A 22,127-nucleotide genomic window follows, 5' to 3' on the forward strand; every position below is an offset into this window, starting at 1 on the left:
CAAAGAAAGACTGAAGGTAGGTCACAGAAGTCCCTGCAAATAAGGGCTACTATAATAGTGACATAGGTATGGTGAGGAAACGATAGTGAATTTACAATGGAAATCATTACTGGGCAATGATTATGCTCTGAGAGTGGTGACAAAGTGCTATTTTATGACCCCTGCTGTTTGTGTTAGTCTTTCACAAACAGGGAAAAAGACAGAATAGTGTGGTTACAGCAAATAACGGCTAACACCATTTCACTTGCTGTACTATACACGATGCACCACTCTTACCTTACTGTAGCTGTATATTTAATCCCTGGGTAAATGCCGTGGTAGCTTTTTTTAGTTTATTTTTAATGATGCAGAAGCACACAAGGGAGCATAAAGGACTCTATTATTCAAATGTACAGTTTTGAGATTATAATAATAATACGCACAATTTAGGACTCACACACATCAATCAAGAGATTAATAGTAGGACACACAGTAAAACATTGATGCAAAAATAAATTGTGTAAATGCTGATGTCTTTGGGGATAATGTAAACCACCGATTACTGTACATTTTTACTGTGACCTCAGTATTTTCTCATGACAAGCACAAAATCTTTACGCTCGAATCATTAATTAATAAGTTGTTGTTATTCTGCTTTTTTTTTTCCAGTTAGGCTGTTTTCAGCCTTTGTTGTTGTAATGTTTCCAGTGTTTGTGTGTGTTTGCCTTGAGGACAGCTGGTAAAATTTTGATTACACCAGTTTTTCATAATCAAAGCATTGGATTTTTTTTTCATAAATAAAGAAAAAAGAATAGAAGGTGCATTTATAGTTTACATAGCTTAATAAACTCTTTTGAGAATACAGTAGCACCAATTTAAAAAGGCAAAGCTTCATCACATCACAGCATCACAGCACTGTGTTATAAATTTTACAGTAACAAATTTTACTTGTAAATTACAGTAAACATACCATAAATTAATGAGAATGCTGCTGGAAGTAAACGTGGATGTACACTCTGAAGATCTTAATACTAGCAATCCTATAATACAGTCTTATATTTTAATGGGGAATTTTCTTACCGTGCACAGTCTGGATCACCATCATATCATTTCTCACGACCACACACACACATACACACACAGCTGGTGTGGAAACAGCTTTGAAATGTACGAGTATTTCTTTTACAGTAACAGGAAAAAAGGTCAGACAGAAGTCTGACCTCTCTCTTCAAATCTGACAGAGCTGTGGGGAGTATAAAACAGCAGCGGGTTATTGGTGTTGGGTGCTTTTGTGCCTGTTTGCTGATGTTCATATTATGTGTGGATCTACCACCCTTTGAATCTGAAAATGTAATTCTAGAGGTTCAAGACCTGTCAATAGTTTATATCTGCGCAGATAGAGGAAATTGAAGGATGGGGTGGGGGAAGAAAAGCTCGTTTTAAGATATTTGTTGAGTGTTATCTCATCCGGCTGAATAGTGGCAAAGGAAAGAACACTCACTTTGACACACACATTTCAAAGGCCTGATCTGGAACAAACTGATCACAGACAACACAGACGTATGCACTCTTTGATGTTTTTATTTTGCAGCTGGCGTGAAAATAAAAAATCCAGTCATGAAGATTTGAGGTATTTCAAATCACAGTGTGCCTGCCTCCTTAACAGATCTTCAGGCAATTCATCTGGGCCTGTGAGCTACAGACAGAGGACATAGTGAAATACAGCTATGATGAATGCTGTGAAGAATTCTAGCTCAACACAAATCATGACCTAGACTGTTGTTTTCAGGTTTTATTTTGTACAGTTTTAATACATTTTCAGAAAATAATAATAGAAACACACAATACTATAAGTCATACCACTATGGCCTGGGCATTGCTATTAGTTTTATTTAATATTATGTTTTCATTTATTGTTTTCCATATGCACACAGAACCTAATCTGGGTAAAGTACACTTGATATTTTAATTCTGGTTGGGTGTTTTAGCAGTATACCCAACCAAGTACTTGTGCAGTGCTTATGCTATCTTTTCAAACTGTAAGTATACACTGCTTTACTGTGATTTTCCTCTTAATTTTTACTGATGATATGACTTTGATTAAAATGATAATTTTATAAGCTAGATTAAACTATGTAAGCAACTTTTAATAATAAGTGAATCTACTGACTGTGAACACAATCATATAACACGGTCTTCCAGGGGCTTTTCATCACAGTGGTTGCCAAACACTATTAATCATCAGCTAATCAGATCCTGCCAACACTACCACAGTACTGCATCCCAAGCATGTGGGGAAAAAGAGCAATTTAAGCATGTGTGAGTGGAATAGCTGCTTTATGTAACAGGGATGTATTAAAAAAAATGCAATGAAGAACCATGACCAACAGAGTGTGCTACATACCAGTCAATCCTCCTCACATCCTTTTATTTTGACATCTCTAACAAGACCAAGACTTGAAATAATTTTCAACACATAACCGGATAGACGGCTGTCTTCTTTTTCACAGAATATTAAGTCTTACAGATGCGACAGAGCTGTCTATGATCAAATCTGACACTCTTTACAGCACAGTTGTGCCCAGAATATTGAATTGAAAGATCCATTTGATTAATTCAGAGGGCAGTACCAAAGAACATGTTAAAAACATGCCTACGCCACACACTTAAGTGAAAGAAACCTTCAGCAATACATTTTTAAAGGTCAGGGGAGAAAAAGTCACAATAAAATATAGAAATACACTTAATATGATATGAAATCAATACATAAAGCTCACACTGTAATTTGATGCTTTGAAATGAATGAGGATTCATTTTGTGAGGACAATTTAAAGACTCTAAGGTTTGAGGGTTTTTTTTCTTGATACAAGGAGCCATGCTGAAGTTAAAAAAAAGTGACTACACAGGCACGGTTTTACAATAGACAAACGAATACAAAAAAAATCAATGGGACAGCTTACTTTATGCTGTGAGGGATAGGGACTGCTAGCAAGGAGCTGGTGATTTGGTGAGGAGTCTATATTTAATTGACCAACACTGCCAAACACTGTCGCTGTGATGAAGTAACTCTGTAATGTGAGTGCCAGAGTACTCCCCCTGATCATCACCCTGGCAATATTTAAGCAGGAAGTCAGGACTGATTTGATTCCACAAGTGATGGATATTTCTCATGCAGGCACAAATGAGACTTTTAATGTAGTGTGTCACAAAATGTCAAAGCACGGCTGTAAAAGCCAATAAAGGCATTCCTCAACAGCAGTCAGTTCAGTCAGCAGAATACTATGTTCCACCTGGGTGCTAGCAACAAGCCAGCCGTCCTCCTGCTCATCCTCCCTGTTTTCGATGATACCATTCAGACACACAGCGCAGCTTATTGAACATGGAGGACGAAAGATTGAAAGACAAGAGACCATTGGGGGAACTGCTGGAAGTAAAGGTGGATGTTCACTCTGAAGCTCTGGACTTCATCCACAGTGACACGAGGCCTGTGATTTATGACAGGGATCCCAAAAAAGTCAACAGCAGTCTTAAGGTAACCAATGTGCAACCAGCAGAAACATGAGCAGAGAATACACAGTACAGGACACGAGACAGGGAGCACTAAATCTTAGTAACTAAATCTGTGTTTCAGATTTAGTTATTAAGCTGTTGTTGTACACATGACTCATCCAATTAAAAAGTTTGTAAGAGTAAATTGTTATCCAGTTTGGATAAATTCAGTCCTTGTTGAAAACTTTCCTTATGCTTAATTTCCACTCAATGAAAGAGGAATTACCAGTTTAATAATAATAATGTGTTTCCCAATACTGACCTCAAGTGGACATATGCACACACTCTAATAGTGCTATTAGTGACATGTAAATGATTTTTTATTGTTAGTCATTAATAAAAATTGTGGAGTGAGTGTATTGAAATTTTACTGGAATCTGAGGGAGAGCATGGCAGAAATAGTTTTGGACCACTGTTATAAAGTATTGTTTTGTTTCTCTGATACAGTAACACATTCATTTACCTCATCTCTCATGATCATTTTCTGATATTTGTAACATGCAAACGGCATTCATGCCAGCATAGGAATCACTTACAGTCTCCCTGTTTGTGTCTGGAGGTCATGTTTGAGGATGTGATTGCAGAACCCCCCTCTGTGCGGAGCTTTGATAAAGTGTGGCTATGGAGTCACGCCCTGTTTGAGGTATCCAGACTATGGTGCTACCGATTCATCTCTCTCCTGCTGGCTGTGCCAGTCTCACTGGCAGCAGGGCTCCTCTTTGCTGTGCTCAGCTGCCTGCATATCTGGTAGGACGCTTACACTGTGACAAGCAGACTTACAGACAAGACTGAATAGCTGCACTAGTTTTCTGCTAAGTAAGAATCTTTAGGCAGAAATGGTTGTCACGTTTTCTCTGATACATTCAGGGGACTCTATCCAGGAGTCCAAAATGATTTTTACTTCCTTTTTATTAAATGAGCTCATATTTTGTCCTCTTCTTTGTGTCCTTCAGGTTGATCGTGCCATGTGTGCAGCTCCTTCTCATCAATATGCGCTGGGTTCAGACTGTGTGGGCCAGCATACTGAACATTTTTATCAGTCCATTCTTTACCAGTATTGGAAAGTGCTGTGGTCAAGTCACCATCCTTCTGGCAAAAGATGAAAACTGATGGAAGCACACTGTGTGGAAACGATTGGTTAAAACAGCAATTATGGCACATGAACAGCGGCGACAGACTGCATACTAATTCTGCTGGGAGGGAAATGATCATCTGTATTTTAACCATCTGTGATTATTCTGTTTTTATTCACCTATCGTGTAATTTGTCATGCTGAAATATATAATTAGTCTTCTGTTTTCTAAATATTATGGTGCATTATGCATAAAACCTTTTGGCTGTCTAGATAAGGGCAACACAAAAAGCATACACTGAGGGGAATTAATAAATAATAATTCAATAATAAATTATATTTAAACCTCCTTAATACACATGTAAAAGAATAATCCACTGAAAGCAAAGTGAATGACAAATATTGCAATTAATTTCCAATTTAATCCACCCATAAAATTTGAACTGATTATAAAAACAGATTAGGAGGTTAAGAGCTCTAGCAGAGCACTGGACAGTCCTCTGGATGGACTGATGTGTATGTGAGGTTAATGAAGACAATATGAATGCAATATGTAAAAAAAAAAAAGTTTCAACACCTGCTAACAACTTTTGGTTTAAGGTTTTGAATCCAGCTATATGCAGTAGTTTCTACTAAACAAGATGATAGCTGAAGGTGGAGACCAACAACTAATTTCACTCTGATTTATTTTTCTATGGAAAAAGGTTCCTCTGAATCTTCTTTTAGCTTGATTGGAAGTAACACGTTTATAACAGAAAGCCTCCTGTGTTAAATGTAGTGTAAATCGAAAGGAGTGGAAGTTTAAGAGCCAGAAGGTGTGCAACCTTGGAACCTGTCTGCCATTATCTGTGGATGATAGTCAAATACAGACCATCATCTGCATATTCAAATAGAGACCTCTGATTGCCTAGGCACCCAATCACATCTGCATATTCCAATTTAGATACACCAATTAACCTGACAAGCAAATTTTTGGACTGTAGAAGAAAGCCCAATTACCCATGCAGACATGCAGAACATGCAAAACTAACTATTGAACCAGCGTGCTTCCCCTTGTGTTTGAGAAATTAAAACAAATCTGTAAATGTTGTGATTCACCTCATTTGTACAGCTTGTAGGATCAAACCTAATATTTGATTAAACAAGTGTAAGAATTTATTGTTATTGGAAATTCATTTCATTATAAATCATATTTTGTATTTGTCTCAAGTTACACACCCAGCAGTGCTCATTGCAAAGGGAGCACCACCTGTGTGCGTAATATAACCTGAGCTAGTGATACCTACTCTACCCACTACATTCTATATGAGTCTAAATATAGGCATGAGACCCGCTTGTGTCTGTGTACATTAAGTGGAAGACAAGAGCCAGTGCAGTCTCAGCTAACTGCGCCGACACCCATGGAGGCAGAGGTATGCCCACCGTGACTCTCTGCAGAGCTATTTCTGTCCGTCTGCCTCAGTGCCAAGAATACACCCCTAATTGGCTTGGCACCCAATCACATGCACTCTGATCTCATTCCACCTCTCCCTCTTCATCTCCGTCTCTACCAACAGGAAACTGGGACAAGGAATGCCAGTCCTTCATCCACAGTCGAGCTTCCTGTACTTCTCTTACACGCAACTGTTTGAAATACATAGCAACACAGAGCTGCCGGTGCTGCTGGTGGTGCTAAGAGCCTTTGAAACAATTTTCATCACAGCAATCTCTGCGCTGCCTCCTATTCCCCACCTCCTTTTTTTGTTGCAGCAATAGTGTATGAGTTTGTTTAGGGAATATACTGATATAGAAAGCTATGACTGATAGCAACAACTGCAGAGCTTAGGAAAGACTGAAGCCTGTTTTATTTTGGGGACTATTGAATTTTATGTATTCGCTGTGACTAAATCAGAAGTTTACGAGAAGGCTAAGGACATGCATTTGTGTGGGCTCGTCATGCTCTGTACCACAGCGTATGGAAAGTAATGACTGAGTCACATTGTTGTTATGATTACCATTATGAAAGTAAACATATTGATTAGAATATAAAAGCTAAATTGTTTTTGTTATCTATTTTCTGCCTTAGCTTCCAATGATGGAGCAGTATTTTCCTTAGTATTTGAGCACTCTGTTGTGTGTCAAAACCTTCCCGACAAGCCCTCTAAAAGAATATACAGTGCCTCAAATAATTTATAATACAAATTCTAAGCTGAGAAAAATAGGACATGGAGGATGAGTCTGAGTGTTAAGGTGAACATTAATTAATTACATTACCATTACATTAATGGAACAGAGTGCTGTTATCATTGATTGTTGACGTGCAAACATGTTAAAGTCAATCCTCTAAACTTAACTCCAGTCTTAAGACTGTGTGTAGTAACTAAAGCCACAGGATGAGACTTTCTGCCTCACTTTCGAGTGGAAGTTGGGGCCTCTGTGCAAACCCGGCCCAGTCAGCCCAACAACCCTGTGTGAAATGTGACACAACCCTGGGTTCTCCTTTAAGACATTCCTTTTATGTCTGTGTGCATTACATTGTGTGCAAGTGTGTGAGTGTAAACCTTCTCTGTGCGTGCGGGGTGGGGGGGTCAGGCCTCCATTTTTACCAGGGCGTCTGCAGCAGCTGTCCCCTGGCATGTCAGCGGGAGCGGCACAGTAGTGATACCAGGTCAGAAGCGAACTGAGGCTGCTGCGCGCAGGTTGATTAAAGGTTTATCTTCACTTTCTTCATCCAGGACCTGCAGCCCGACCATGGCGGATCAGTACCAGTACAACACTAATGAGGAGAAGTTTGTGAAGGACAGCCACACCAAAGAGATAGATCTAATTAACAGAGATCCCAAGCAGATCAACGAGGACGTGGTGAAGGTTTGTGCAGCATGGACACGACACCCTGCCATTAACAGCTTTAAGAATCTGTCACCTGCTTTTGCATGTATGGAAATGTGGATTTTTTTAAAGTGGTTGCTGGAAAAAAAAGAAGTGATAACATATGAGTGTAACGGCAAAAAAAAAAATAGACCAAGAGCTATTCCTGTTGCTTGTGCAGAACGCAAAGTTTATTTTAGGAAAGGGGCAGGACAGCCTGAAACTGATACACTGTGCCACGATGTGTTATTTAAGTTACTGTTTATACTGTGATTGTTGCCATGTGTTCACCACAAAATCCTTTATGTAAGGACAGAACCCACCATACTTTAGATTATATATTGTTTGACTTAAGGTAAACATTTAAACAATGAGGATTGTGATTGTGTATAGTGTGTAAGCTCATGACTGATTTAGAGGCTTGCTTTTGTCAGTTTTCAGAAAATTATACAACAGTAACTCATAATAACTGAAATATTTATCAAACTGTAAGGGCTATCTCTGATCCATTTACTCCTGCATAGATAGTACTTTTATTGATGAATTAGCACTTATAATGTAATCCAATTCTTTGCTAACACTTCATATTCTTTGCTTTTTCATTAAACCAAAATGATTTATGATCCATGAAAACGCTATCCTTCAATTAGTCACAGAATCCTTCAGAGGATTTGACAGCTTATGTATGAACCACGTGCGTGTTAGGTTTTTCTAAAATTACACTGCTTTTTGCTTTACATATGCCTCTAATAGTACTCTAATGCCTGAAATGGCCCAGACCATGCAGAAAAATATAGAACAGCAGTGCATTCATTTGTTCATTCAAAGTATAATCTCACCCCGCTATCTCTGCGGGAAACAGCCTTTTTACTCCCAAATTGATCATAACCAATGTTCTGGAAGCAAAGAAAATGCTTTAGATGTGGACATGATCACTTTCTAGCTTGAATAACATTTCATCACTGAGCCTGAGCTGAAAAAGCAGCCTACCAAGACTGCACTTTAGAAAACTAAAAACCAAATCAGACCAATGTAAAATAGCTCTCATGAATTTTACACGAGTTTATCTTCGGTTTGTGCTGCAATAAAGCTTTTAGAATTATTACGATGCTGCATTAAACACACTCCTCAGTTTTTCTCTGTTTGAAAGGCACAAAGTGCTACAAACAGTTATTTTCTCTGCATGCGCCAACACTGCAGCTTTCTGAGGCATATGATTACTAATTATTAAGCATGTCATTGCCATGTGCGTGACGCTTGCTCTGAAAGCGTTGTTCTCTTGTGTATCGGTATTAATGAATGGCTTTTTAAAATGTCTTATTAGGTGGAGTTTGAGGATGTCATTGCAGAGCCTGATGGTACACACAGCCTGGATGGGGTGTGGAAGCTCAGCTACACCACTTTCACTGTTTCCAAATACTGGTGCTACCGCGTTTTGTCTGCTGTCTTTGGTATCCCCGTGGCCCTGCTCTGGGGCTTCCTGTTTGCCTGCATCTCCTTCTGCCACATCTGGGCTGTGGTGCCCTGCATCAAGAGCTGCCTGATTGAGTCGCAGTGCGTGAGCCGCATCTACTCCCTTTGCATCCAGACCTTCTGCGATCCCTTCTTTGAAGCCTTGGGCAAGATCTTCAGCAGTGTTCGCGTGGCACTGCGCAAAGAAGTCTAAGAACTCCTGCAGTAGTGTTTGTAGCGTGATCGGATGAAGCGTAGTATCTTTTTATACACCAGAAGACCAGACTTGGCATCTTGCTTGCTGCCTAATACTCTTCCTCCACCTTGACATGACATGTTGTTCCCCACCCTCCCAGTGTCTGACTCATCGATCTGAATCCTGACATGCCCACTGTGGGTTGTGCCAGCAGAAGTTCTGTGACAGCTGAAGCAGGCAGTGTGGTTCTCCGACAGCTCTGGCACTTCTGGAGAAAGGCCCTATCTAGATTCGATCGCCCTCATGTATTATTTGTTACACAAAATGCTCGGACAATGTCTACTGGTTCACTGCACATGAAACGAACTTCACGACACTGCTGTAACCTGAGGATGCTGCTGCTTTATTGAATCGCATTTGGCCATCTTAAAATTGATGCTGTATGATCCTGCATCTGGAATTGTTTCACTTGAATTAAATGAATGTATCTTATTGTTAATACTTTAACGTGAGTGAAATAATTTATCTTTGTCTGATCCGGTTTCTTTGTGTATTCTGATGTAATTTCCCCCTAATTTCTGATTAGTGTACAAAACATAGTAGTCGTTTTGAAGACTTACAAATGCATACATGTGTCGAACAGACACTTCCTCTATTCAAAGTGTGATGAGGTGAATAATAAAAATGCTTATTTGCGTATTTTAGTCAATTCTAAACATATATGTTGGAGTGAAGTAAAATTTCTTTGTGAGATCTGTGTTAATTTTTCACAGTGTTTTTCTTTTCTGGTTTTTTCTTTTCTTTTTTTTTTTAGACCTGCAGTCTGAGAAGCAAAAACATTACAAAAATACCTTAAACTGGACAGAAAATCGTTTTGCTGACTATGTTGCACCAGAGTTTGAGTGTATTGTGTGCATTTTTCAAAACCTTCTGAGAGGCGTCAGAAAATATCTGAGCCTAACATCTGTTTCACTGATACTGTCCTTCTGGAAGAGGTGACCTGTGACCTGTGACCCACCAGAGGTTGCTGTTGTGTATCTTTCATGTGCTTTTCTTTTGTGTCTGAGATCCACGATCAATAATTCATTGTCACCATACTCATTTCTTCTTAGCTATAAACCACTTTTGTATAGTCCACATACTATAATACTGAGAAATAGCAGACTCTTCAAGACATTATCACACTGTTTAATGCCTTATGTAGTTATGCAACCACATTTTATTAAAACAAAAAGGCTTTAATCACTTTCATTTTACTAGAATGATGCTCTTAATTTGTAAGACTTAATTAGGTTAAGCTCTCATCACACATTTTAATAACCAAGACACACATTTTAAACTCACAGACTTTAGTAAACATATGTTTACTGCAAGATTAAACCTTTTCACAGATTTTTACAATTCTCACACTGAATTGTCAGGTTGAATCCACTGGAAAGCAGATTAAAAGGAAATGCAGGGCTTTATTTTCAAAAACAAATTTTCAGTTTCATGAGCACAAAATTAATGCTGCTGAATCACTGGAAAAAAAGGGCAGTTAGCAAGTAAAGTATAAAATATAAATACTCATTTTCTAAGTTTTTCATTTACATATTTTTTCTGCCTTTTGCGAAACATAAATTAAAAAAGCAGAATCACACACACTGATTGGCCTCCATATTTATTTTTAATTAATGTACCCATAAAGTACTTGTGAATGAGCAGTTATTGATGTGGTCAATAACCGCTCATTTATGAGTCATTTAATAATAATGGTTCCATTAGTGGCTTTAAACATTAGCACAGTAACAAGGCTACGAATGACTGAATCCATACATATGTATACCTGTTTAATAGAAAGATTGGCCTTTGCATTAGGTACACCTTGCTAGTACATGTTAGATTGCTTTTTGCCTTCAGAACTGCAGTAATGGTTTGTGGCACAGTTTCAGCAAGGTGCTGAATCATTCCTTGGAGATTTTGCTCCACATTGACATGATAGCATCACACAGCTGCTGCAGATTTGCTGGCTGCGCATTCATGATGAAAATCTCTCATTCCATCATATCTCTAAGGTGCTCTACTGTACTGCGATTTGGTGACTGTGGAGGCCATTTGAGTACAGTGAACTCATTGTCATGGTCAAGAAACCAGTTTGAGATGAGTTGAACTTGTGCCATGGTGCATTATCCTGCTGGAAGCAGTCATCAGCAGATGGATAACTGTGGTCATAAAGTGATACGGTTGGCAGCAATACTCGGGTAACTTTTGGGGGGGAGAGAGTGTCAACAAAATGACCACCAGCCACTTATTCTGTTTCACTATATGCCACTCGTGACACTCTTAATTTCCCAATAAGTTGGGGATAAATAAAATGATTGGAATCTGAATCCGTCACAATCATCAGAGCAAACAATGTTTTTTCCAATCTTCCATTGTGCAATTTTGGTGGGTCGGTGTAAACTGTAGCCTGGATTTCCTGTTCTTGGATGACAGGAGTGGCATCTACAGTAGTATGATCTTCTTCTTCATCCTGATGCTCGGTTCCAACTCCAGCAGGTTGTCTTGATCAAATCCACATGCCTAAATACATTGAATTGCTGCCATGTGATTAATTGATTCAATATTTGCATTAATGAGCATTTGAACAGTTGTACCTGAAAAAGTGGCCAATTAGTGTTCAAGGTAAATATTAGCCTACTCAAATCCATCATTTTGACTCTTCAAGATTAAATCTAAAGCTTGGCTCGATCAGTATAAGGCAGCTGAATAATAATGAAGCTCGCCTTTTACACATCTGAGGGATGTTGCTGTACTTTCAGTATTATTTATTCATATTTAATTATAATATTCATTGTATCATACAGTTTTGGCTTTTCATTCAAGTCCCTTCTGACTACCAGTATTGATAACCATTGTGCTGCAATTAACAAATCCAGACTGTCAACACGTCAGAGTTATTTAGTCACAGCTTGTTTTATTTTCATGTCATGCAGCAACTGTTGCCTTCAGGTATCTGACAGAAACATGAGTCACTCATTAGTGTATAAAGTCTCAACCAGGTCAGGTCTCAACCCTATACTGAATTTTGGGGCTGAAACAGGATGTTCCCAACTTGAATGTTATGCCAAGAATCTTTTTAGACTCCTTTCAGGAGGCGAAAGGAAAACTAACCAGCTGTGTTTAAATAATTTTATCATAAGTGTATTTTTGGTTGCTTTCATTCTTTATTTTTTTAATATGTTTTTTGAAAATATTTACCAGTGACAGGCATCTCACATCTAACAAGAACTCAAGTAACATTTTACATGTTTTACAGGTATGCAGTCCACTGAAAATGTGACAAAATGAACAATGTGGTGCGCAGTATTTACAACAGAAGAACAATTTCATCATAACACAACATGACAAGTAGGATCCAGAAGCTCTGCTGGTGACACTAACTGAACCCATGCTGTGGCTGACGGCACTTAGAAGCTTTGTAAAGACTGTACTTTTTCTGCATTGCAAACATATACTGTACATCTAAAATGAAAAGTGTAAGAAGAAAATACAACAAAAAATCAGCTGAAGATACAGCTTAGTCTGTGATTATCTCTCTGTGAGTTTTAAAGAGCAACGCTTTACCCCCTAGGAATACTCAGCTGAAGATTTCCTTTTATCACAATTCTTTTCCCACTTCACTCTGATATAAAACAGAAAAAAAATTAAGACTTTTGTTGTCTTCCCACTTCTAAACATCAAGCATCAGTGAGGAGGCATTAAAGAAATCAAACTGCTGGATATTTTATGGTCGACAGCACGTAGTGAAAGGCTGAGGGCACAGCGCAAGGAGGGGAATGGAGGGCCCGGGGCTTATGTGGTAGAAGTCTGTGTGATGCTCCTCTGACTGCTAGTGCTCTTAATGGCAAAGGTTGAAGAGTTGCTCTTGTGACTGGAGTTAAAGTCACGCTCACAGTGGCACTGGGATGACTTGAGGTAGCGGGTGGAACAGCAAAGATTCTGCCTAAGATCCTGGAACAGATGCCCGGCAAAGCACATATAGATCCAGGGGTTGCAGCAGCTGTTGAGGCTGGCCAGCAGCATGGAGATAATGAAGGGCATGGCTGCGTGTGGGGAGAGAGAAAAGTTACAAAGATGAAAGATTTATGCCAAGTCTGGACTGAAAGGCAGCTTGTTTACTCTGTGAAATTTTGTATTCTAGCAAATAAGATGCTGTTGACTGGCTGACAGTGCGGTACAGCTGTCTTTATCCCAGTAGAGTTTTTTCACAGTGGATATTTTCATGTCTCACAAAAGCCTATGAGGTACCGTGTTACACTGATATTGACCATAACTGTGTGATATTTAAAATAAATATTGATATCATGTTCAATTCTATTCTATTCTTTTTATAGTGTGACAAATCACAAAAACAATCACTTCAAGGCACTTTATATCGTAAGGTAAAGCCCCTGCAATAATAGAGAAAAAAGCACAACAATCAGACACTATGAGCAAGTACGTGGCGACAGTGGGAAGGAAAAACTCCCTTTCAACAAGAAGAAATCAACAGAACAAGACTCAGGGGGGACAGTCAGCTGGAGGTGAGGATGTGTTGATAATATTGAAATATCTGCAGTTTTTCTTCTTGAAATCTTTTGTGCATTTTCCTTCATATCATCATATTATGAGTTTAATTCATTTGCTAAAACAAACAAACAAACTTACAAACTGAAAGATACTTTTTTTTATAATAAAGTTAATGATGGGGTAAAAAATTTGATATGATGACAGCCACAGACTAAACCAACCTGCAGTCATCTGTAATTTTTGCTTGGCTTCCTTTAAAAAATAAAAATAAAATTGCTTGTGCCGACACATTTAACATATTCCTGGAGATGCATTCCTGCTGAAAACAGCTCCTGTTTCAGGATGCTGGCAGAGTGAGAAGGGGGAATATACAACACAAAGAATTGAAATGGTGAATTATTTAAAGAAGAAAAGTGATGACTTTCTGAAACAAAGGGAATTCCTGCAAAGAGGAACAGTTAGAATAAGAGAAGTGAAAATGGCTCCCCTGCAGTGTCATTATGATACCTTACACTAAGTAATCTGCAGAAGCGTGCAAAATGAAGTTTACACCTTTCACATGACATTTAACAAATGTATGGAATATATATAATTACTTTACACCCTGTATTTAACCTCATCTCACTGATTGCTGATCTTTTCTTCAGTGTGTTTATGCTCCTCCCATTTTCATGTTGTCTTTAATGACAATTTCTAAGCTTGAAAGAAAGAAAAAAATCAATGTAAATGCTCTTTGGAAGGGTGTGAAAGTCACATGCATGATTAAAGGTAGCCATTAAGGGTTGGATTTATGACTCAAAGAACTCCTTTTAGAGGGTCATGGATGTTACGATTTGAGCAATAGTGTGTGAAACAGCCAGAGCATAATATCAGCTGGAGCAGTTTTCAGACATTTATTATCAGAGCAGTGAGAGCACGGCCTGCACTGATGCTGAATAATATCAGGAACTACTCCCAAAAAGGCTTTAATAAATTAGCTCCTGGTGTCTTTCACAAGGAAATAATAAATCACTCAGCAAATGAAAAGAATAAGAAGCATCATCTCCTGGGTGGTACATCTGTCTGGCTGCCACAACTGATAATAGCCTTCTCAGCAATTCATTACTGAGATGACCTAATGCTGAGTCTTTTTTCCTGTGGGCAAACAAACATCAGCAGTAATCTCATTTTGATTATTACAATATGTGATATTTATGAGTAAATTGCATTTTTCTCTTCACATCTTGTCCTTTAAAAAGTGTAACACTTGGAGATTGAACAATGGGGCTTTGTGTTCCTCAAGCTCTTAATCAATAGTATATAGAGTGTGAGCCGGTGTCTGAGGGCAGCAGGCTCAGTGGGGAGATGTTTGTGTTAAATTTTCTTTCTGGTTTTTTTTGGGGGGGTGGGGTGATTCTGTGAGTGTCTGACTCAGGCTTTAACCTTCTTCTGTTTTTGTCCTCTACATAATGAAATCTGTCTGGCTGTTAAATGTGAAATCACAGATGCTGCTGATGTCCTTCTAGCAAACCTGAGAGGAATGGGACATTTTAGTATCCCATGACATTTCCAGAAATAGCCTTGATAAGCCTAACCAGGTGCTAAAAATGGTCAAATTCTCATCTGTGAAAGGTCCTGTCTCCTTAACATGAATAATAACGCTGACATCTCAGTAGTTTGGGAGGAATTTGGAAAAAGACTGACTAGCTTTGAGGACATATTCATACACTAAATGTGTGTATACTGCACAACCATATACAGCATACAAATGCTTTGTTCAAATGACAGCAAGGGAATACTTTGGTTTCTTTGCAAGCTAAGCGAGAGAAGATGGATATCACTGTGCTGTCTGCACTGGAGCTGCTTGGCTTAACGTAGTCTAAGGAGCTTGGAAAGAAAAGTGACTGGATTTCGTCAAGTTTCTTGAACACGTTTCACCTCTCATCTGAGAAGCTTCTTCAGTTACAAGACCAAATGGTGGAGAGTCCCAAATTTTAAGCCTTAGTCGGAGTTGTTCCTTAATAAGACATCCCCTCTGTTCAAAGATAGTCGTTCACAGTGGACATAAATGGCTTCTTTTACTCCTCTTTCAAACCATCTCTGTCCAAAATGTGAAAAATAGCATCCTTGAAAGAGTGACCTTTGTCCTTTAGATACAGATGTACAGCTGAGTCTTGTCCTGTTGAGGTGGCTCTTCTATGTCGTGCCATGCATTTATGGAGAGGCTGTTTGGTTTCTCTAATGTAGAGGTCTGAGCACTCCACGCTGCACTGCACAGAATCCACTACATTGTTTAGCTTGTTTGGGAGTTTTGTCCTTGGGATGAGCCAGTTTTGTCTGAGTGTGTGGCTGGATCGGAAGTGCACTGGGATGTTGTGTTTGGAGAAGATTCTCCTGAGTTTCTCTTGATAAACCTGCTTCATAAGGCATGACAATGTTGTTGGCTCATGTGATGAGGCAAATGATTCAACGACCCTCTTAAGGGACACTCCCACTAGGGCTTAAATACCTGGGACTCTCCATAATTTGGTCTTAGAACTGAAGAAGCTTCTCAAATGAGACGTGAAACATCTACAAGAAACTTAGGGAAGTCTAATCCATTGTATGATCCTTACTAATCGTCCAGTGTAATACAAAGCACAATCTGTCATCTCCTTGTATCCCAACCAAATATTAGATTAAAGAAATTAATGATTAAACCATTTGAAAACTGACAACCATTTGCTGATTCTTTTTAAAACATATATTAAATGAACTGACTCTTCCTGTTGTTTCTTAAGCAGTCTGGTCTGGGTTAACGTAAATTTTTTTTATTATGACTTAAAGGAAAAGTGTATCTGCACACGCACACATGGATGGCATTCCTGTCTGCCTTTTGTGCATGAACACTGGCGTGTGTCACTGCCAGTTCTGCCCTTTCTGAGTGCTGTTCACTTTCAATCATCAACCTGTACTGATGGAGCCTTCTGCAAAAGAAAATAAATGAATCACTTCATTTTCCATTCACAGGATCAAGCACTCTTTTCTCGCTTCTCTGACGCTGACTACGGTGCCCTTACACCAATTAGCCTTTTCAGCAAACTATCGAGCAATAAGCCTCTTATTTTAAAACTTAAGTGTAAGTATAAACATCTGGTGTGAACAATGAAGCTTAAGGAAGTTCCGGTCAGCCGAACCCTTTAATGCAAACCCACAGAAGCAGAAGAACAGAAAGAACCGTAACACCAGAGAATGTGTCCCATTTACTAAGGGGGGCATCATGACAGTTTCTTTTATCTTATTGTGCTGTGTGGAAAAGGACACATTTTTCATGGTCACTAAAGAACACATGATTTAGTGACAAAAAACAAACAAACAGATTTTGCAATGCCCTTTGGCTGTTTATTTTTACTCACAATGAGATGCAAGCACATTATTTTGCAACTCTCTCGGGTTAATGGCTGAAATTTAATTTCCTTAATCACCAAGGTGATAGATATGTGCTTTTAATCTTTTCTGCTTAAAGAATGTCGCTCAGATGTGCAAATGTATTGTGACTCGTTAAAGCTTATGATGTTGAGTGGGTGTGGACACAGTCCCGCAGATCCATACACACTGAGACCAAATGCAGTAGATGGCTGTTTAGTGGCCATTGTGGCTAAATGTCAGTGTACCCCACCGGCGCAAATGAAAGCTGCTGAGCGCGTGGTGGTGCACACTAATTTGGTTAATGATTAGCAATCACTCAGTCTCTGCAGTGCAGGGAGGCTCAAAAGAAACTTGAAAAACTCTGCTTTGCCCTGATGTTTCTAACCGCAAAAACGTGTATTATGAGATGAGAAAACATTACTGAAAACAGTAAAATGAATTCACTGGTTTCCTGCCTAGAATGTGCCAGTCACAGGATGGCAATACACATTTAAACCTTTTAATTACGTACTCCCAGGTGCATCAGTGGTAATGATATTAATGGTAATTTTGTTAAAATCACGTGAATATCTCACATTGGCTTTGCGCTTCCAAACGTTTATGTGAAACTCTTTCCTCGTTTTTGACTACGATGACCTGGATGACTGAGAACCTTCACAGACATCTTTCCTCGTTTTGTTTTCTTTGCGTTTGTTTCACCGTAAGACCTCTACCCAGTCTTTACCCCACCATGTACAGTTTGCCGTTCTAGTAAAAACAGAACCAGGTTTTCTTTGAGTCATTATAAAACGTAAGGCACGAAGCACCCGAGCACGCACGGCTTAAATTGTGTTTTCTTTCTCAGTCTGTTTCAACTAACTCGAGCTCTGGTGCACAAATTAACGAGGAACAGATTAAAAATAAATAAATAAATAAATATATTTTATTGTCATTTGTAAATACTGTGTGGATGGTGCGTAAAGGAGTGATGGGAATAGCATGTTTTAAATTAATGTAAGTGCGTAAGGACGCGTGGAGCACGATATCCTTTGCGCACTGCCGCGCACTTGGCATATTATTAAACTTAAACATTGATCCTACCCTCACGGGGGGCTGCTGGATCCCACGCAGACCACATCTGAACTGAGAAAAAGGGGGTCCAGCAGACGATGTAAGCCACCACGATCACAAAAGTCATCTTCACTGTCGTGATCTTCGCCTTGGAGATGAGCTTTACGCTGCTTACACGGGCCAGTGTGTTGCTTTTGGTGGTTTTAGGCGTCAGGTTTATGCACTGCTCCCGTCTGGTTTTCAGTTTAAAGTTTTGCCATATTTTAAAGCTTATTAACCCATAACAAATGCTCAGTATGGCCACTGGAATTATGTATATGGTAAGGCTGATCCATGTGATGTAAGCTTTGGCTCCCCAAGGTTTCACGAAGTCGCCCCAGCAGTCATACACCCCTGACCCGGCCGAGCCAACCTCCCTCAGGGAAAAGATGAACATCTGGGGGATACTGAAGAGCAGACTCAGGATCCAGGAAAATATGACATATAAACGGTCTTTTCTCCTGTGCAAAGAACGGAGGGGCTGACAAATTGCCAAACACCTGTCTATAGACATCAAAACTAACATATAAGTGGAGGCGAACATCCCAACGACCTGCAGGTATTTCACCAACCGGCACAAGATGTCTGGTCCATAGAACCGAAATGTAATGTCCCAGATAAGTTGAGGGAGAACTTGAAATATCGCCACAACCAGATCGGCGATGCTCAGGTGTTTCATAAAATAATACATACGAGACTGGCTGTGTTTGGTTGTGTGGATAGCCAACAGGACGCACAGGTTACCCGCGAGCGCCAGAAAGAGGACCAAGGCGAGCACAGTCACCTCCACCCTCGCCACTTCTTCATTCCGCTTCAAGGGGTTTGTCTGATTCAAACCACCGGTTCCGTTAATGAGACTCGAGTTCCTCCAAGATTCATTGAATTGCCAAATGTCACTTTCATTTGAAATACTTTCCATTGCTGCAGTCTCGTCCTCCGCAGATGCGTCAGGGTTGTGCAGTCATGCAATAGCTGAAAGAGTCACCTGGAGGGTCTTTAAGTCTTCCGTGAGTCCTCACCAGTGGCAAGACATAACCCTGCTCAAAAATGTTTCCTTAATAATAAAGAAAGGAACTCGTTCTTTGAATCTCAATCACCCATACATTTCCCCCTCTGAAAGCAGGATATGAGTGTGAGAGGGAAGCAAATGTTTCCACTTATCTAAATCATATAGAACAGTTCACAAAAAGTCCATTGAAAAAGAAACGTCAGCTGAAGAAGGGAATAGTAGCGACCAACAACAGGATCTAAAATATAAGGATCTCACTGGTCAAAGTAACATCCCAAAACAAAAATCATTCTTTCTCAATTAAGAGGCTGTGGTCTTGAAAATATACATTCATCTGTTTTCAAAATTAAGATTAAGGCTTGCAAATTAAAATGTTACAGAGAGGGGCGAAAAGCTATAGAAATGGAAAGCTCCACCATGATCTGTGGTAAGAATCCGAATGACCGGCACTACAGCATAAGCCCCTATTATAAGATTCCCAGTTCAGTAAAAACAGACAACAGCCTTACTCATCACCAACACTACCACTAGGTGGCTATATGCACTATTCAGTAGTAACGTCGATGGTGTTTGCAGCTCGGAGGACCAACTCTCCTCCAGATCTGCAATAAATCACGGAGCTCATTTTATAACCAACCAGCCTCATTCATCATCATCATCATCATCAACTTTATTTATAAAGCACTTTAAAACAACCACAGCTGACACAAAGTGCTGTACATTGGAACTGTAAAATAAAATTACATGAGATATAAATAAAAAACAAATAAAAGAAGAGTGAAATCATTAATTAAATAACTACTGCATTAAAAAAGAAACTAAGTCTCACTGAGGTTAAAAGCCAAGGAATAAAAGTGGGTTTTAAGACGTGATTTTCTCATTGATGAAGATTGTTTGTTGTCAGATTTAATATCAAGAAAGCTATGAAGAAAACACTAGCTCCAAACTGAAGTCTGATATAGAAGATATATTAAGCTGTTTTCATATTTTGAAACCGCCTGGGAAGTCAGAGTGAAATATGTTTTTATTCTGCTGGAGACCTGAAGGGATCCTGACGTCAAGACACCCAGAGTCAAATTTTGGAACAGCTAGAAAAGTAAACATGTGTTTAATAAACACAAGCTCATTCACAGGCTAAATGTGAGTGCAGGCACATACGGGTGAATAACTTTAAAAAAAATTGTACCATAAAACACATTTGTATAACTTAAAATCAGAAACGTGTTGATTGTACGTATGAAATGACATTTAAAAAAGAAAAAGAAAGCAATTCATTTTTATAAGGCACGCCATAAATGGTAATAGTTTCAGTCTTGTGACATCATCTTCACCCTTTGAAGCTGATCTGGCTATGAATGGGAGGAAATGCTGGCTGGCATATGAAATGTCTGAAGCACAAGCTGTTTAGGAGAGGCACTGAGACCTGACAAAGAGCTATTCTTAAAGGCACCTTGATGCTCTCAGCATATGCTTTTTATTGGCCTGAATCAAAAGGCATCTTAGACCAGATGCATGACTCGGCTGCTTTAAGTTTTGGAAATGTCTTCCTGATTTTCTAAGGGTCACTTTAAACTGTCCAGTAGGACAAGAATAACACTGGTTTTGCTTATGTGACCAGCATTCTTCTTCTTTTATTCTTCTTTCTATAATCATACATGTATATATATATGTATGTGTGTATATATAATAAAGGAAGACAGAATGATGACCCCGCACACATGGGGATAAGTGTGAGGGACCAAGCAGCCAAAGCAAAGAGGACAGAGGCAAAAAAAGTATCTTCAAAAAGGGTTTTCTTTATTTTAACCATCAAAAAGTCCAGAATTAACAACATTCAAAAACATACTTAGCAGGCCCATAAAAGAGGTCAACTAAATATACCTCCACGAAAAGTAATTTCCAGAAACTTAAACAAAACAAAGTGAGACACAACTTAACTCACAAACTGACCTAATTACAAAGACACGTGAGAGTAGCTTTTATAATGATTTGGCCAAACCATTTACACACAATAGGGGGGAAAGCAAAAACACACACTAATATTAACTAAGCACAGAATAACCTAACTAAACCTAAAACACCCCTGCTCCTGGTAAGCCCATGGTTGGTCCTGCTGAGCAGGCATTTTGTTCCCAGAGTCCTCAGCCACACCTTTTACCCAGACAGGAAACAGCCACCGCCCAAACCCAGGTAACTCAAAGAAAGAGAAACATAATTAATATAACAAAACATTTTAGAAAAACCACACAATGCTACTATGTGCGCGCCTCATAATATCAGTGTTAGGTTTAACCAAATGATTAATGAATTATATTAATGAAGAAAACTGCAAAGCAAACTAATAAGGTGAAAAAATGGACTGATTTACCCCTGTGTGGCTGATGCCATCACAAGAAGACATTTGCCTTTAAAATGTTCATATCCATGTGTTACATTGGCCTGATTCCTCTGTACATATACTTCTTTTTTTCTTCCTACATGTGCTGCCAAGAGCAGCACTGCACTGGGATTTAGGGATTCAAATGACAATGGTGATTAATACTACTTAAGCGTGAAGGGTGTTGCGCAAGTCCTACATCAACATGAAAACTGTTATAGATTAATTTGGAGAGTTAGTGCAGAAATGAAAGGACAAAAAAAGAAAAAACACAGAAGGATTTGTGCTAAACATCATGTGAAATACTAAATAATGTGTGCCACTCTCTGTGATAGAGAAATAATATACACCATTAACCATGTGAAACCGACAGAGTGTAGATGATTACACTTAATGAGTCCTGAGGTTTGCTTTTTTCATGACCACATTAAAAAAAAACATATGAAAATGCTCTTATGTGATTTATTTGATAGAGTTTATTGAAAAATAGGATTTGTCTGCTACTGCACGCTGTTTACATTTCCAACAACACAGCCTTGAAAGCCTTGTGGGAAAATATATCTATGCCACAGGGTCCTTCCCACTTTTGTGGTTTTTGGTTTGGAAAAAGGCAGAGGCA

At 39.0% G+C, this 22,127-nt stretch overlaps 3 protein-coding genes across 3 annotated transcripts; 2 read left to right on the forward strand and 1 right to left on the reverse strand.

The window, feature by feature from the left end:
- Nucleotides 1-3,261: 3,261 nt before the first annotated feature.
- Nucleotides 3,262-5,714, forward strand: LOC308402509 (caveolin-2-like). The gene is made up of 3 exons (XM_080891411.1): nt 3,262-3,511; nt 4,088-4,275; nt 4,482-5,714. Exons 1-3 carry the CDS (start codon nt 3,359-3,361, stop codon nt 4,636-4,638), a joined length of 498 nt encoding a protein of 165 aa, XP_080747537.1. The 5' UTR covers nt 3,262-3,358; the 3' UTR covers nt 4,639-5,714.
- A 1,427-nt stretch (nt 5,715-7,141) lies between these two features.
- On the forward strand, nt 7,142-9,792 carry cav3 (caveolin 3). The gene is made up of 2 exons (XM_080890541.1): nt 7,142-7,447; nt 8,772-9,792. The coding sequence occupies exons 1-2, from the start codon at nt 7,331-7,333 to the stop codon at nt 9,111-9,113; spliced, it is 459 nt and encodes a 152-aa protein (XP_080746667.1). The 5' UTR covers nt 7,142-7,330; the 3' UTR covers nt 9,114-9,792.
- A 2,382-nt stretch (nt 9,793-12,174) lies between these two features.
- oxtra (oxytocin receptor a) lies at nt 12,175-19,041 on the reverse strand (the record flags this gene model as incomplete). Its single annotated transcript, XM_080892361.1, has 2 exons — nt 12,175-13,180; nt 18,114-19,041. 2 exons carry the CDS (start codon nt 19,039-19,041, stop codon nt 12,930-12,932), a joined length of 1,179 nt encoding a protein of 392 aa, XP_080748487.1. The 3' UTR covers nt 12,175-12,929.
- Nucleotides 19,042-22,127: the final 3,086 nt, after the last annotated feature.

Source organism: Rhamphochromis sp. 'chilingali' (assembly GCF_963969265.1).
Source record: "Rhamphochromis sp. 'chilingali' genome assembly, chromosome: 9".
NCBI classification, from domain to species: domain Eukaryota; kingdom Metazoa; phylum Chordata; class Actinopteri; order Cichliformes; family Cichlidae; genus Rhamphochromis; species Rhamphochromis sp. 'chilingali'.

Coding starts and splice junctions, on each gene's coding strand:
- cav3 (XM_080890541.1), top strand. CDS start 7,331: ATGGCGGATCAGTACCAGTACAACACTAATGAGGAGAAGTTTGTGAAG. Junction 7,448..8,771: donor TCAACGAGGACGTGGTGAAG/GTTTGTGCAGCA, acceptor ATGTCTTATTAG/GTGGAGTTTGAGGATGTCAT.
- LOC308402509 (XM_080891411.1), top strand. CDS start 3,359: ATGGAGGACGAAAGATTGAAAGACAAGAGACCATTGGGGGAACTGCTG. Junction 3,512..4,087: donor AAGTCAACAGCAGTCTTAAG/GTAACCAATGTG, acceptor TTGTGTCTGGAG/GTCATGTTTGAGGATGTGAT. Junction 4,276..4,481: donor CTCAGCTGCCTGCATATCTG/GTAGGACGCTTA, acceptor TGTGTCCTTCAG/GTTGATCGTGCCATGTGTGC.